The 17,744-nt window shown below is 39.8% G+C and overlaps 1 protein-coding gene and 1 long non-coding RNA gene across 3 annotated transcripts in view; one reads left to right on the top strand and one right to left on the bottom strand.

Moving 5' to 3' along the window:
- LOC140733461 (uncharacterized) overlaps positions 1-13,000 on the top strand; it is a 43,161-nt gene extending 30,161 nt beyond the window's left edge. The window contains exons 2-3 of the long non-coding RNA XR_012100290.1: positions 5,342-5,420; positions 12,627-13,000. This is a non-coding gene — a long non-coding RNA (uncharacterized lncRNA). The remainder of the gene's footprint in view (positions 1-5,341; positions 5,421-12,626) is intronic.
- Positions 1-17,744, bottom strand: part of trappc12 (trafficking protein particle complex subunit 12) — a 125,259-nt gene that overhangs the window by 38,961 nt on the left and 68,554 nt on the right. For both annotated transcript variants that reach the window (XM_073056823.1, XM_073056824.1), the window contains exon 8: positions 6,965-7,038. In XM_073056823.1, the coding sequence (XP_072912924.1) occupies positions 6,965-7,038 (74 nt within the window). The remainder of the gene's footprint in view (positions 1-6,964; positions 7,039-17,744) is intronic.

Genomic DNA, 17,744 nt, shown 5'->3' with positions numbered 1-17,744 from the left:
GTTGTTTCTTGGAATTGAGGCTGGTGATTAGTGGTGAACTGCAGTGATCAATTTTGGGACACTTTGTTACTCGTTATTTATATAAGTGATTTGGATGCAAATACACAAGGCTTGACGGTAAGTGCAGATGACTTGAAATTAGGTTGGGAAGTGGGCAGAAGAGTGGCAAGTGGATTTCAATACAGGAGAATGAGAGGTATTGCATTCTGGCAAGTCAAATCAGCAAAGGACTTGTACCATATATGGTAAGGCACTAGGTAATGCAACAAAGGGACCCAGGAGCACAAGTGCATAGTTATGGAAAGCAGCATCATTAAAATTGCCATTAACTGCTTTTAGCATGCAGCCTTCAGCAGTCAGAGCATTGAGTGTAGGAGCTGGGAAATTTATGTTGCAATTGTACAAGTCATGTGTGAGACTGCACTTGGAAATACTGTGTATAGTTTAGGTCATTGTAATTGGAAAGGCATGCTTAGAAGAGTGCAGAGAAGATTTACTTTTCCTCCAGGGTAGGGGTCACTAGCTTCCACAGTGAGAAACAACATTAAACCACTATCTTCTGCTGACTACAGTGAGGGCCATAGGTTTAGGGCACGAGGGGAGGTTTAAAAGGAACCTGTGAGGCAACTTTTTGACACAGAGGGTCATGAGTACATGGAATGAGCTAAGGAAGCAGTGGAGTCAGGTACAATAAATGTTATTTAAAAAGCACTTGGATACAGTACAAGGAGAGGCAGGGCTCAGAGGAAAATGGGCCGAACCCAGCAAGATAAGACTGGCTGGATGCAAACACGAGTCAGCTTGAACTGGTTGGGCCAAAGAGCCTCTATCCTTACTGTATTTCTCTATCACTCTACGCTTTGATTTATATGTTTAGAAATCATCCATAAGTAGTTAGTCTCTGTGGATCTGTCCCTCAATTTCAGGAAAGAAAAAGGACTACAGTAAACAAAACTGATAATGAATCACAAGGGGCCAGAAATTTTATTTTTGTATTGGAACAGATTAATCGCTTTGATCAGTGACAACACAAAGTAATTAATTCACTCAGTGGTGAATTAGAACCATAGAACATTACAGTACAAAAACAGGCCTTTTGGCCCTTCTTGGCTGTGCCGAACCATTTTTCTGCCTTGGCCCACTGTCCTCCACCTGGACTATATCCCTCCATACACCTCTCATCCATGTACCTGTCCAAGTTTTTCTTAAATGTTAAAAGTGAGCCCGCATTTACCACTTCATCTGGCAGCTCATTCCACACTCCCACCACTCTCTGTGTGAAGAAGCCCTCCCTAATGTTCCCTTTAAACTTTTCCCCCTTCAGCCTTAACCCATGTCCTCTGGTTTTTTTCTCCCCTAGCCTCAATCAAATCTCCCCTCATTCTTCTACGCTCCAGGGAATAAAGTCCTAGCCTATTCAATCTTCCTCTGTAACTCAGTTTCTCAAGTCCCGGCAACATCCTTGTTAACTTTCTCTGCACTCTTTCAACCTTATTAATATCCTTCCTATACTTCGGTGACCAAAACTGCACACAATACTCCAAATTCAGCCTCACCAATACCTTATACAACCTCACCATAACATTCCAACTCTTATACTCAATACTTTGATTTATAAAGGCCAAAGTACCAAAAGCTCTCTTTACGACCCTATCTACCTGTGATGCCACTTTTAGGGAAAGCTTCCAGAGGCTCCAATTCCCTCCTAGATCTGAAAGACCGACTTGCCTTATAGTCTTCAAGCTCTTTGACCAAGCTTTTGGTCATACAGTATACACTAAAATAACGTTTCGTGTCAAATTTTGTTTGATAGCATGAAGTGCATTGAGAGACTTGGCTATATTAAAAATGCATGTTATCGACGCAGTTTTCTCAATTAGCATACATCATCTAACATTTATCTAGGTAAAACTTAATTTGCCTTTTTAATGTCAGGAGGGGGGAAAGGCAACAGGTAGAGAGGGCAGAGTACCTCTGTGGCCGTTTCCTTCAGTAACAAGCATATCACTTTGGATACTGCTGGGGGAAACAACCTACTGGGGAAAGCCACACTGACCAGGTACCTGAAGACATGGTACACATTGGTGCCAACAACATGGGTAGCAAAAGGAATGTTGTCCTGAAAAGCGAATGTAGAAAGCTGGGTAGGAAGATAAAAAGATAAAAAGCAGGACCTCAAGGGTAGTAATCTCTGGATTGCTGCCTTTGCCAAGAGCTTGTGAGAGTAAGAATAGGATGACTTAGCAGTTGAATGCACAGCTGAAGAATTGGTGCAGGATGCAGAGCTTCAGATTTGTGGTTCAATGGGACTGCTTCCGGAGAAGGAATGATCTGAACAAAAGTGACAGGTTATTCCTCAACTCAAGGGGGACCAATGTCCTTTGCAGGCAGATTTGCTAAAACTGTTGGGTAGAATTTAAACTAGGTTTGCAGGGGGATGGGAACCAGAACAACCGGTCAGAGGATGGAGCAGTTACTGTAAAAACAGATATAAAAGGTAGAGTGACTAAAGAAGGATAGTCAGTGGATTGGTGGTCAAGGCTCTCTGCTGAATGGTTGAATGCATTTACTTCAATATGATAAGTATCAGGAACAAGGATGATGAACTTAAGAGCACAGAAGGGTACTTGAACTAAGACATTGTGGTCATTACAGAGATTTGGATGTCACTAGTACAGAAATGACTGTTGGATATTTCGGGGTTTATAAGACTAAAGATATAGAAGCAAAAGTAGGCCATTCAGCCCATTGAGTCTGCTCCACCATTCAATCATGGGCTGATCCAATCCTTCTAGTCATCCCCACTCCCCTGCTTTCACCCCATACCCTTTGATGCCCTGGCTAATCAAGAACCTATCTACCTCTGCCTTAAATACATCCAGTGACTTGGCCTTCACAGCCGCTGGTGGCAACAAATTCCACAGATTTACCACCATTTGACTAAAGTAACTCCTCCGTATATCAGTTTTAAAAGGACGTCCTTCCATCCTTAAGTCGTGCCCTCTTGTCCTCAACTCCCCTACCATGGGGAATAACTTTGCCATATCTAATCTGTTCAGGTCTTTTAACATTAGGAATGTTTCTCTGAGATCCTCCCTCATCTCCTGAACTCCAGGGAATACAACCCGAGAACTGCCAGACATTCCTCATACAGTAACACTTTCATTCCTGCAATCATTCTCGTGAATCTTCTCCAACGTCAGTATATCCTTTCTAAAATAAGGAGCCCAAAACTGCACACAATACTTCAACTGTGGTCTTACGAGTGCCTTATAGAGCCTCAACATCACATCCCTGCTCTTATATTCTATACCTCCCTAGAAATGAATGCCAACATTGCATTCGCCTTCTTCATAACCGACTCAACCGTTAGGGTATCTTGCTCAAGGACTCCCAAGTCCCTTTGCATCTCTGCATTTTGAATTCTCTCCCCATCTAAATAATAGTCTGCCCATTTATTTCTTCCACCAAAGTGCATGACCATACACTTTCCAACATTATATTTCATTTGCCACTTCTTTGCCCATTCTCCTAAACTATCTAAGTCTCTCTGCAGGCTCTCTGTTTCTTCAACACTACCCGCTCCTTCACTTATCTTTGTATCATTGGCAAATTTAGCCTCAAATCCATTAATACCGTAGTCCAAATCATTGACATACATCATAAAAAGCAGTGGTCCAAACACCGACCTCTGTGGAACTCCACTGGTAACCGGCAGCCAGCCAGAATAGGATCCCTTTATTTCCACTCTCTGTTTCTGCCGACTAGCCAATGCTCCACCCACGCTAGTTTAGATGTTTCAAAAGAGACAGTGAAATAGGTAAAATAGGTGGGGAAGTGGCATTGCTAATCAGTGACAGTATCAGGCTGCAGAAAGGGATCACCTACGGAATTAGTCTGGGTGGAAGTTAGAAACAAGAAAGGAGCAATCACTCTTTCGAGTATTCTAGACACCCCAATTGCAACAGAGACACCAAGGAGCAGATTGTGATGCAGATTTGGAGAGGTGCAAAAATAACAGGGTTGTTGTCATGATTGACTTCAACTTCGCTACTTGGCACCTCTTTGGAGCAGAAGGTTTAAATGGTGCAGAGTTTGCTAGGTGTTTCCAGGAAGGATTTCTGACGCTATATGTGCATGGAAGAGAGACCATACTGGATCTAGCACTAGACAATGAACCCAGTCAAGTGGCAGATCTCTTGATGTATAAGCACTTCGGAGTCAGTGACCACAACTCCCTGATCTTTAGCATAGCCTTGGACAGATGTAGGGGCAGATGGTATGGGAGGGTAATTAATTATGATGCTATTAGGTAGGATCTTGGGTGTGTAAATTGGGAACTGATGTACTTGGGAAATGTACAATGGAAATGTGGAGGTTGCTTAGGGAGCACTTGCATGGGGTTCTAGATAGGTTTGCCCCATTAAGGTAGGGAAAATATCCTAGGCTGAAGGAATCACTGTAACAACATCTCGTGTAGAGGAGAAAGGAAGCATACTTAAAGTTTAGGAAGCAAATATTAGACAGGGTCCTTGACAGTTACAAAGGTAACCAGGAAGGAACTTAAGAAGGGAAATAAGAGAGCCAGAAGGGGCCATGAGAAGGCTTTGATGAATAGGAATAAGGTAACCCCAAAGCATTCTACAGGAGGATGACTAGAGTGAGGATAGGACTGATCAGTGATAAAAGAGGAAACATGTGCCTGCAGTTGGAAGAGGCGGGAAGGTATTTAAAGAATATTGTGCTTTAGTATTCACCAGTGAGAGGGACCTTGACAAATGTGAGGTTAGTGCAGAACAGGCTAATGTGCTGGAACATGTCAATGAGGATTGCTGGATGAAAGAGGATGTGCTGGAACTAAAATAATATTAGGATAGATAAATCACTGGAATTGTACAGAATATACCACAAGTTACTGCAGGAAATGAGGGAAGAAATTGCTACACCTTTTGCGATGATCTTTACATTGTCACCAGCCACAGAATGAGGACTGGAAGACTGGAAAGCAGCAAATGTTATTCTTTTGTTTAAGAAAGGTAATAGGGATAATCCTGGGAATAATAGATCAGTGAGTTTTACGATAGTGGTGGGCAAACTATTGAAGATTCTTAGAGACAGGATTTATGAGCAATTTGGAGAAGCATAGTCTAACAAGGAATAGTCAGTCTTTAAGATTATAACATTTACATGGATAATGGCACATTCATCCTCTGTTTAGCTGTACCCACAAGTTTTGATGTATCATTGTTATTGAGTTGCTTGTTTCCAAGTCCAGTGGACAGCACAGTGTTGTGACATATAATGCTGATATCTCAGAGCTCTCAGTGCTGTCTATATGCAGTTTGCAGGTTCATCCCAAGACTTCATGCATGGTTTCCCTCTGCTGCTTCAAATTCATCACTCATCCCAAAGATATGCTGGTAAGTGAACTGGCTACCATAAGTTGACCTCTGATCCAGGTGGGGAGGGGTGGATGTTCCCCTTTGCAATCAGAGTTCTGAACTATGAACACTAGCTTGTTATTCCTTTGCATTTTTTTTGTAATTTATAGCAAGTTTTGTTTTTTCACCGCACTGCCGCTACAAAACAAATTTCCCGTCATATAAAGTAGTGATAATAATCGTAATTTTAGGGGAATCAAGCAGGCATTTACAGTAATGTGAGAGAGGATTTACAGTAAATAAGAGGGAAATGGTATGACAGGAACATCTGAAAACCTGCATCCATTCTATCCAATTCAGTACTGATGCAATGATTCTAACAGCAGAGGGCGATGTTCTACACAATAATAAACTGACCTATATAGCTCTCTACTAATTTTTTCATGCAGAATACCACACAGCTGGTGCCTAGGCACAAATCCGTAGCATCTTTAATAGGAAATTTAAGCATGCTTGGAAGAGGAATTTTAGATAATCTTCTCTTTTGACTAATCAATTGGATTGATTGGGATCTCAGGTAACTTTTCAAAAAGGTAAATGATTGTTGCCTCAATCAATTAAAATTTTTATTAGTTCAATTGGCAAATGCATCATACTACTTAATTAGTATTATTAGTTTCCTAAATTTAAACAGTTAATAGTTTTTGTTCTTTGGTTATTTTAAGAATAGCAACTAGCCTATTAATATGCATTTCTTATTGTATAGGAAAGCATAATGAACAAAAGTAACAAAAAAAACACAAATGAGATAGATAACTGACATGCTGGACCAAACATATGGCTTAGAAGTAATAATAATAACCTTATTTATAGAGCATCCTTCATACAAACCAGGCAGTTCAAATTGCTTTAAATGGGACAAACTGCAAACATGAAAATAAAATACACAAAGATGTTGGTTAAAAACAACAAACTCAAAAAGATGCTAGTTAAATAGGCTTTGAGCTGGTGCTTAAGTGTAAACTAAGTCTGCATCCCTTATAGTTTTAGGTATTGAGTTTCAGTATAGGAGCATAATTCAAGAAACCTGACCTGCTAATTATCTTAAAATGTAGATATTATTGAAAGTTATAATTGATGTGTTTTTGATGTTCTTGCCCCTAGATATTTAATTTATTTTGTAAACTTGTTATAATTGTTGTAACCATTATTCAATCTTGTATCCAGTAAGGAAAAACAATTTTCAGATATATTATGGTTTATTCATCTCTTGACAATATTGCAGCATGTTAGAATATTGGTTCATAGTTGCATGTGTTGCTAGAAATAGTAACTCTAGAACAAGGCATTTAATATGTAAACAAAGTGGTGCTTTAGATTTCATTAAAAGGCTAGGAAAGGACCTTTCTGTGTAAAAAGAAATCTTCACTTTCCAATACGTCTGATTTAAATTATCTGCACAATCCAGTTTCTTTCACCTGCTGCAATACACTTCATTAGGAATAAACTGGTGCAATGCCTACTGAAGTGCTCAGATTATCAGATATATACGGTAATCCTGCAGCTCACAGCCACCCACGTACCTTCATCATCAGCAGGCAGTTTGCCATCGAGTACATCACACGCCCCAGACGTGACCTCCACAACTGCATAGAAGCTGCAAGATACAGGAGAATCTCATAAAAATATGGCAGACAAATAACTGCTTTCTGTTACTAGCTTCACTGATTTAACTACCAATTAGCATTACCAATGTATTTCATTAATTTATGAATTTTATTATTGCTATCCTGAAAAGAAATATTGCCTATGCAGTCTTCCTAAAATGCAGCAAGGACTGTAAAAGGACAAAGATTTATTTAGAAAATTCTTAATAGAAGAGGCTCTGTATATTTTTGTTAACATTTTAGAAGTCAGTTAGAACATCTGCTTACAAAGAAGAATACATTTTATGGAAATTCTGTTACATTTTCACAATAGTTAATTTTAAAAATTTTATTGCAATAATTGGTACTCAGTTCAGAATACATTTAAAACAAGAAATAATGTAAATCTATACAAAATCAATCTGAAGAACCATATTACGTTTTGATCTCATGCTTTGACTCAGGTGGAAATGGCAAATATTTAAACTGGGATGCTAACTTGACTAGAACTGCTCAGGCAGCTGCTGTATAACATTATTTATATACATACAGGGTCTATATTTCATGATAGGCTTAAAATCTTGTACTTCCTCACTCCCAATTTCACCCTCCAATTTCTCATGCAATATTTTCCAGTGGATTTAAAGACATGATCCATATTGGAAGTACACTAGCCCTTCTTATGGCCAAAAAACAAGTGATCATTCTTTTTAGAGACACAAGAGACTGCATTGCTGGATCTGGATCTAATAGAAAACAATCTGCTGGAGGAACTCAGCCGATCAAGGAGCATCTGAGGTAGCAAACGGATAGTCAATATTTTTCATTAAAACGATGCATTAGGACAGATCTCGTACCAAAATGTCAACTATCATTTTGTCTCCACAGATGCCACTTGACCTGCTGAAGTTCTCCAATTGTTGGCTTTTTGTTCATTCTGTTTGTCAAAAAAGGGAACAATGATTAAGGAGGCATAACTGGGATGACTCCTCCAACTAGAAAATCCGAAAATAACTTTATTTATCTAGCACTTTTCAAAGTGCTTTACAAGATTGTAAAGATAAATCAACATAGTCATAAAATATGAGTCAAAATTATAAATCACAAGGCAATCATTACATAGAATATACCAGAATTACAGGCATTAAGTAATCCTATAACGAGGCCAAATTAAAAAATTAAGTTTTTAAAGAAGTGATTTGAAATGGTCCACAGTACTAAACTGGTGTATCTCAGTCAGTAGAAAATTCCAGAATTTTGGTGCACAAGAGCAAAAGGCTGTATCACCAGTTCTTATATGATTAGCTCTAGGAACACTAAACAGACCAGTATTCACAGATCTAAGATTATGATCAGGGATGTAAGGAGATAGACGGAGGAGCTAGATTATTCAGAGCCTCATATACAATTAAGAATATTTTAAAATTGATCCAAAAGATCGCAAGACAAATGAGCAGAAGTAGGCCATTCGGCCCATCGAGTCTGCTCTGCCACTCCACCATGAGCTAAACTATTCTCCCATCAGTTCCAATGACCTGAAAAGGACATAGGCAGCCAGTGGAATGATGCAAAATCTGCTTAAACGCGTTCAGGTTTTCTTTTTTTTGGTTAAAATTTATACTGAATAAATTACTGAGAAGTTGCTTAATACTTAGTACAAAATGACAATTACACAAGCCCAGAATGGAAATATCAGTAGAATATTTGAATGTGGTTATCACAGCCAAACCCAATTTTGTTCTTTCACAAGATTTAAGCAAATATTTTTCCCAGGCTTCACAGAATTTTATTGACTACTAAATGTAACACTGGCTGACCTCCTTTCATTAATCCTAAAAAAAATCAAGCACTAGTATTGAACGTCTATTACTATGTCCAGCTGAAGTCAGTTACTGAGAACTAGAACTGCTATAGCCTGCCTTATTCAGCAAATCAATACACAAATCCTGCATACTCTTTATGAAGAACAAGCTAAAATTAGCACGTTTTATTGAACAAAATCTGTAATCAATTTGGATTCAATGACCTGATGAATATATAAACTTCCAGATGCTGCAACCTTTTTCAGTTATGATAATTTTTGATCCCATCCTGCTGTATCTTTGATATTTGTAATTCATGTAACTCTTCTTTGCTGAGTATATATCCAATCCATTGGAAACCATTTCTCCAACATTTATTTTGAAAATCCAAACTGTTGGCCCTGCCATAACATATATGAGACTGAATTTGAAAATTGTTCTATAAGAGGCTTATTTTTCTATTTAGTTATATGTTGCCTTGCACTACATATCCAAGTGAGGGCAAAATAAAAAAGAAAACAGTACTTAAGTGAATATTTCAGTTAAACTGAATGTAACTGCCTATGGTTGCAAAGTAATATTCTAAGATCTGCTTTTATGATACTAATATCAAAGTTAGCTGTCACTTCGTTAAATTTACAACTTATGTTCTACTTTCACTGGTATGGCACTCAAATCTAGCATCCGGTAGCATACTTAAGTCTTTTTCAGCTTATAGTTTAATAAGCATTTTGAACAGAGTCAAGCCTTAATTTATCCTGTAAAAAATTTCATAATTTTAAAACAATACTTCTGAAAGGTGCGTATAAGTTGTAGCAACAAGCAAAAATTGCAATTTCTGAATGTAACCTGTCATTAAAGTAAAAAAAAGTGTAGGTCCATATACAGTATATTCCCAACTAAGTAAAATTGTCAGTGAAAAATGGGAAAATTTAGTGCAAATCTAGCATTTCAAAGCTGAGAATCCACAAGGCACTTTGAACCATCAGCAGTGTTAGTGTTATTCAACTATGATCTGGAACTTTGTCACTTTTAGCATTTGCCATTAACATTATTAAATTAAAGGAACTACACTTGACTCAGTGAGTTGTTCAAACAAAGAATAGCAGTTGCACCTGAAAGTAAATGGGCAAACTGAAATTACAATACATCCAGGCCAAGGAGCAAAAGCTAAGCAATTCAAAACCAAGCCTGCAGATGACACCACTGTAGTGGGCCACATCTCCACTGATGAAAAGTTGGAGTACAGGAAGGAGACAGTGAATTTAGTAACATGGTATCATGACAACAACCTTTCCCTCAATGTTAGCAAAATGAAACAACTGGTCGTTGACTTCAGGCAGCGGGTAATGCACATGCTTATCTGCATCAATGGTGTTGAGTTTAAGAGTTAAGAGCTTTAGGTTTCAAGGAGAGAAAATCACCAAAAGCCTGTTCTGGACCAAGCATGTCGACACCATGGCAAAGAAAGCTCAGCAATGCCTTTACTTTCTCAGGAGGCTAAAGAACTATTGTCCCATTCATCCCTTACCAATTTTTAAAAATTGATGCACCATAGAACACATTCTATCTCGATGCATAACTGCTTGGAAGGACACCTGCTCTGTATGCGAGCACAAGAAACTACAGAGTTGTGGACACAGCTCAACATATCACAGACTGCAGCCTCCCTTCTATAGATTCAGCTTATTCTTTTCATTTCCTCAGTAAATCAAACAGCATCATCAAAGATGCCACCCATGCTGGACATCCTCTCTTCCCCCCCCTCCACAGGGCGGAACATACAAAAGCCTGAAAACTTAATCACCAGCCGCAAGCACAGCTTCTCAGGTTGTTACAAGACTATTGAATAGCTTCTTAGTATGATAAAACACATTCTTGACCTCACAATATACCCACTTATTGTTTACCTGCACTGCATTTTCTTTGTAGCTGTTACACTTTATTCTACATTCTATGATTATTTACCTTGTTCTACTCAGTGCACTGTAACGATATAATCTATAAGAAGATAAGTTTTTCACTGCATCTCAATACCTGAATTGAATTGACTTTATTACGTACTTACATCCTTCATATACATGAGTAAAAAATCTTTACGTTACATCTCTGTCCAAATGTGTAATTCATAGTAATTTCTAATAAATAGTAAGTACAACAGGACAGTCATATAACATAGAAATACAGTTGTGTTAGCATGAATTAAGCAGTCTGATGGCCTGGTGGAAGAAGCTGTCCTGGCACCTGTTGGTCCTGGCTTTTATGCTGTGGTACCGTTTCCCGGATGGTAGCAGCTGGAACAGTTTGTGGTTGGGTCTCCAATGATCCTGCAGGCCCTTTTTACACACCTGTCTTTGTAAGCGTCCTCAATAATGGGAAGTTCACACCTACAGATGCGCTGGACTGTCTGCATCGCTCTCTGCAGAGTCCAGCCAGTGATGCAGCCATTCAGGATGCTCTCAATTGTGCTGCTATAGAAAGTTCTTAGGATTTGGGAGCCCACACCAAACTTCTTCAACCATCTGAGGTGAAAGAGGTGTATGTATCACCATACCGCCTGTATGTAAAGACCATGTGAGATCCTCAGTGACATTTATGCCGAGGAACATAAAAATGTTCACCCTCTCAACCCCAGATCCATTGATTTGAATAGGGGCTAGTCTGTCTCCATTCCTCCCGTACTCCACAACCAGCTACTTTGTTTTAGTGACATTAAGGGAGAGGCTGTTTTCTTGGCACCATTTTGTCAGGGTGGTGACTTCTTCTCTATAGGCTGCCTCACTATTATTTGAGATTAAGCCAATCAGTGTAGTGTGGTCAGCAAATTTAATTACCAGATTGGAGCTGTGGGTGGTGACACAGTCATGGGTATACAGAGAGTAAAGGGAGGGGGCATAGTACACAGCCCTGAGGGAAACTATTTTTGAGGATCAGAGAGGACAATAATAAATCAATTCCAATGCAATAGATGAAGGCCTTGCAGATTTATCAAAAACAGTGGTGAACGATTACACGTAATTAAACAAATCAGAAGAAAAACACCTTTGAATATTCCCACATTTAATAATGGTACCTCCAGAATGAAAAGATCAAAGCTGTAGTGCTGGTAAACATCTGCAGTCAAAACTGCAAAGTAGAGATTCCCACCATCACCATTCCTCTATAGTAATGCTGAAACAGTTGAGAGCACTGAATACAACAGAGATCCAACAACATACTAGACTTCTGATGAAAGGTCTCGGCCAGAAACGTTGGCTACTCTTTTCTCACGGATGCTGCCTGACCTGCTGAGTTCTTCCAGTGTTGTGTACGTATTACTGGACTTCTTACAGCCTAGTGGATAGAGATTTGAATTTTTGCCTTCTAAACTTAGTTGTCAAGACTTGCCCTATACACAAAAGACACAAATAAGATGATCTACTTAAATGAACTGTCAGTCAACTTCTGATCATCAGCAGGTGATGGAAGGTGTTGTGGATGGTACAATTAAGTGACACTTACTTATCAATAACCTACTCATTAATGCCCTACTTGACTTCCACAAGAATCAGAGTGGTTTTACAAAATATAAATACTACCATTGCTGGAAATTGACAAAGAATATAAAATCCTACAAATATTCAGTATGTGTGAAGAAACAGAGTTAATCTTAACTGTTTCAGGTCAATCTTAACTGTTCAGATGTTGCCTGGCCTCCTGAATATTTAGAGTAATTAAATATGAAAATGGGCTCTTTGGTGCAACTTGTCCCAGCTGACCATTTCTCTCTGGCATTTTGTTCTTACTTTTCATTTTAGCCTTGGCCGGATATGGACAAAGGAGCAGAATCTAGAGCTGAAATGAGAATGAATATCCCTGGTATCAAGAAACCAGAGGAAAACTGCAGTCAACATGTATCTGGAGGAGGCGTAGGCTTGTGAAAACTGGACATATCAAATAATAAGGAATGATAATTATGATTGTTACTGGGAATCATCTGAGTCCAGGCCAAGCCTGTAAAAACTTCTCAGGACAACGACCTAGACCCAAACAGCATCAATGATATACAGGCAGTCCCCTGGTTATGTATGAGTTCCGTTCCGGGGTCCATGTTTAAGTCGGATTTGTACGTACTTCGGAACAAGTACATCCGGTATTATTTAGCGTCAGTTAGTAAAACATTTGCTCAGTATATAGTATATATTTTACCTTTCTATGCACATAAAACACTTAAGAAATGTATGTATTCCAATAATTAAACCACTGCGTTGCCTAGTAATAATTGTAGCTTTCATCGGGGCAGGGCCTTTCACATGCTCCATTATTCTCAATTTATCCGTTATCCTTTAAAATTGCTCCGATCGTTGACCGACTGTAGCCTAACGCTTTTCCAATGATCGATGGCGTTTCACCTCTTTCCAAACACTTTATTATTTCCACCTTATTTTCAATTGCGACTGCTTCCCGTCAATGGAACAGAAACACTGCGGGTGGTGGGTCCTGAGCTGTGCTGGCTCGAGGTCCGCTGAGTCCTAAGGACCACCTCACTGAATTCCCCGGGTCTGAAACTCCACCGCACTGAGACAGGCTAAATGGGACAAGTGGGGGCTGTGCTGGGTTTGGGTATTTGATCCTCCACAATATTCCGCGTGGGAATTTAAACTGGAGGTGGCAGTGTTTTTTTTATGAGATCGAGTTGCGAGCTCGACATCAACCCAGCATGGATGGTACAGGAGTCACTGGATCAACATCAACCCGGCATGGGAGTGGTCTGTCACTAAATAGAACTCAGGAACCTCTGTTCTTGAGCCCGGTGCTGATCTCACGGCGCCACCAGCCGACCAGAACGGGGAGGGGCGGGGTCAGGGTGAATCTTACTAGGAAAAATTTAAGCCAAATACAAAGTTAAACACCCAACACAGTGTCAATGGTAACGACTCAAAATGGCAGACGGCATCGCGATCCGACTTAAAATGGCGGACGACGTTCTCCTTCCTCGGTTCGTAAGTACGAGTTGTCCGTAAGTCAGATGTTCTTAACATGGGGACTACCTGTACCCCCATTTTTAATTGAGAAATGGATATTTACTGATGATTATATAGTGTTCTGCTCCAACAACAACTCCTCAGATAACATATCAATCCATTCTCACTACCAGAAAGACAATTATGCCTGGACTGATGAGATAGCAAGGAAAATGTATATCCATTACTTGTAGGACAAAACTCATTCTCATGAGGGAGTGGAGTCACTTGGAATCATGATGCAGTGTATCATCAGAATCTTAGGGTCAGCATTGACTGGAAGCATAACTGGAACTGCCACATAAATACTTGTATAAATATATAAAGTACATCCTATATGTGACAGTACTGTATATTCTCCAATTGCCAAAAAACAATTAAGAAATTGGATGTCACTATCAACAAAACAGCCTATATAACTTTATCTTCAAAATTGCAATGGAGTTGTAAAATGGGATGACTCTAATAAAAGAAAAACCATGGACATAGTTTATCGCTTGTATTAGTTGTCATGTTCCGGGAATTGATTGAGTGAATATTTGTAACATAGGCAACATTTAGATTTGGTGTTACTTTTCATTTACTTGCAAAGCATTAGAGTATTATTATTGTTTAAACAGTTTACCACAAAGTTGTGCCTTATTTGATGATTACAAATTGAGAATGTATTATTTTAATACCACTACTACTACAAAGATGCACCACCCCATATTTGAAATTATAATGGAAACTTTGCACAGTGCTGCATTTTCCAGCATAGTACTTAAGAGCTACCATTTTGCAAGGTATCTAGTGTTTGTAGATAAGTGCTGCATCTAAAAAAGCATTAGCAAGCTATTTTAGTTAAAATACTAAGATCGCTATTTTAGAAACATCTTCAATGCTGCTAGTCCAAGATGAAGATCAAAAGTGACAGAAATCCAATGCAGGGTAGGCACCATCGGTGGTGAAAATAGATTAGTTAATGTTTTGACTAAAAGTGGTAAAGATTAAAGAAAAAATAAAGATCAATAGAAAGTATTGTGATTGTGTGGAAGGAACAGAGTATAAATGACAAAATTATTATACATAATGAGCAACAGTTTGTTTTGGAGGAGGCAAAAGTGGAAAAAGAACTGAATGCTCAATGTAGAAGGCTTTAATGTGTCTAGACTAAAGCTGAGGTATTGTTCCTTATTTTAAGTTCAGTCTCACTGCAAGTGAAGGACACTGAAGAGAATAAGATATAATTTGCCTGCATGTAGAATTAAGGTGACAAGGAATTAGAAGCTTCATCCCCTTGTCCTCAGCTTCTACTCCACCAATTTCCATTTTCAACAGATTATCTTGTATTTCTGGCAAACTGAGAAATATTTCCTTATTGTCATAGAACTCCAAATAGAATTTCAATTATTTTCAATTACTATCAACAGTGCCTCCACTTTCCATGACATATTCAGAATAACTGGCATACAGTATGTTGTGAAATTTCTTGTTTGTGGCAACCGTAGATGCAATACGTAATCTGTAAAAATAATAAATTACAATAAGCAACATGTATATTAAAATTAAATTACATAAGTTGTGCAAAAAGAGCAAAAAAAAAGTGAGGTAGTTGAAGACCATTCAGAACTTTGATGGCGGAAGGGAAGAACATGTTCCTCAAATGTTGAGTGTGTCCTCAGGCTTCTGTAGCTCCTTGTTGGTAGTAATGCGCAGAGATCATGCACTGGGTGATGAATGTCCTTAATGATAGATGCAGCCTTTTTGAGGCATTGTCTTTTGAAGATGTCCTCAATGGTGGGGAGGCTAGTGCCCATGTTGGAGCTGTACGAGTTTACAACTTCCTGGAGCTTTTTCCTGATCCTGTGAAGTGGCCTCTTCATACCAGACAGTGATGCAACCAGTTAGAATGCCCTCCATATTATATCTGCAGAGATTTGTAAGAATTTTTGGTGACATACCAAACCTCTACAAACTCCTTGTGAAATATCACTACTGTCATACCTCCTTTGTAATCCCATCAATATTTTGGGCCCAAAATAGATCTTCAGAGATGTTAATACCCAGGAACTTGAAACTGCTCACGCTTTCCACTGCCGATCCCTCGACTCCACTTTCATGAAGTTCACAATCAATTCCTTGGCTTTACTGATGTTGAGTGTAAGAGTGCAAGATCATTAATTTTACCTCAAAGCTTTCCATACTGTGGTATCCCAAACACAGTTTCAGGTAAAACAAATGTCCACTTATAAAGTTACTTTATTGTATTTGCTTATACAATCACCTCTGCACTGATAAGATTGTGTGCAGACTGAGTGACTATTTTGCATAATAGCTAAAACCGTGGAATGTTGGTTCGACCAATCAGCTTCCATGCTACAGGACTGCTTTGATGACGTTGACTGGAATGTCTTCCATGATGAGGGTGTCTGAGTTCACGGATGGGGTCACGAGTTTCGTTCGGAAGTGCATTGAGGATGTTGTCCCCCAGAAAATGTCAGGGTCTATCCAAACCAGAAACTCTGGATCAACAGTTCTGTGCGAACAGCACTTACCACACCTCACAGAGCTTACATTGCCGGTAACCAGCAAGAGCACAAGAAGTCAGCTACGATCTATGCAAAGTCATCAAGGCAGCGAAACAACATTACAGGGACAAGATTCAGACACAACTTTCCACCAGCTTATGGCAAGGTCTGCACGCCATCACAGACTTCAAAGCTAAATGCAGTGTAGTCTCCAACATTGATACCTCTCCCCCAGACGAGCTAAATCTTTTTTACATTCGATTTGATGTTGCCAACACTGAGCCCGAGGAGACCCACAGCTGATGCGACCTGCAGCTTGGTTGTCTCTGAGGCCGAAATACATAGATGTTTCCAACGAGTGGACAGTCGCAAGGCCGCAGGACCGGACAGCATTCCAGGGCGGGTACTTAGGATGTGCACAGCACAATTGGCAGGTGTGGTTACAGACATTTTTAATCTCTCCCTCTCTCATAGAAGAGTATCCTCCTGCCTCAAAACATGCCCCATTGTCCTTGTACCTAAAAAGACCAAGGTAATATGTCTGAACGACTGAATCCCTGTCGCACTCACCTCAATAATAAGCAAATACTTTGTGGGGCTGGTCAAGGACTACATCTGCAGCGTGCTACCACCCACACTGGACCTCCTACAATTCGCCTACCGACACAACTGATCAACAGACGACACAATAGCCACAGCTCTACACACCGTCGTTAAACATCTGGAGAAGAGGGATGCTTATGTGAGAATGTTGTTCTTGGATGACAGTTCAGCATTTCAACACCATAATTCCCTCTAAGCTCAACAAGAAGCTCAGAGACCCTGGCCTTCACCCTGCCTTGTGTAGCTAGATCCTGGACTTCCTGTCAGATCACCAGCAGGTGCTAAGAGTGGGCTCCCTCACCTCTGCCCCTCTGACCCTCAACACAGGTGCCCCTCAGGGCTGTGTACCAAGCCCCCTCCTTTACTCTCTGTATACCCATGACTGTGTTGCCACCCACAGCACCGATTGGCCTAATCTCAAATAATAATGAGGCAGCCTACAGAGAAGAAGTCACCACCCTGACACAGTGGTGTCAAGAAAACCACCTCTCCCTCAATGTCACAAAAATAAAGGAGCTGGCTGTGGACTACAGGAGGCATGGAGACAGGCTAACCCCTATTGAAATCAATGAATTTGGGGTTGAGAGGGTGAACAGCTTTAACTTACTCAGCATAAACATCACCGAAGATCTCACATGGTCTGTACATATGGGCTGTGTAGTTAAAAAGGCACAACAGCGCCTCTTTCACCTCAGATGGTTGAAGAAGATTGGTGTGGGCACTCAAATCTATAGAGGCACAAATCAGAGCATCTTGACTGGCTGCATCACTGCCTGGTATGGGAACTGTACTTCTCTCA

The sequence above is a fragment of the Hemitrygon akajei genome, chromosome 9 (assembly GCF_048418815.1).
Source record: "Hemitrygon akajei chromosome 9, sHemAka1.3, whole genome shotgun sequence".
In the NCBI taxonomy this organism is placed as follows: Eukaryota; Metazoa; Chordata; class Chondrichthyes; order Myliobatiformes; family Dasyatidae; genus Hemitrygon; species Hemitrygon akajei.
Note: the sequence above shows the minus strand (reverse complement) of the source record. Positions and strands in the feature narration are given on the sequence as shown.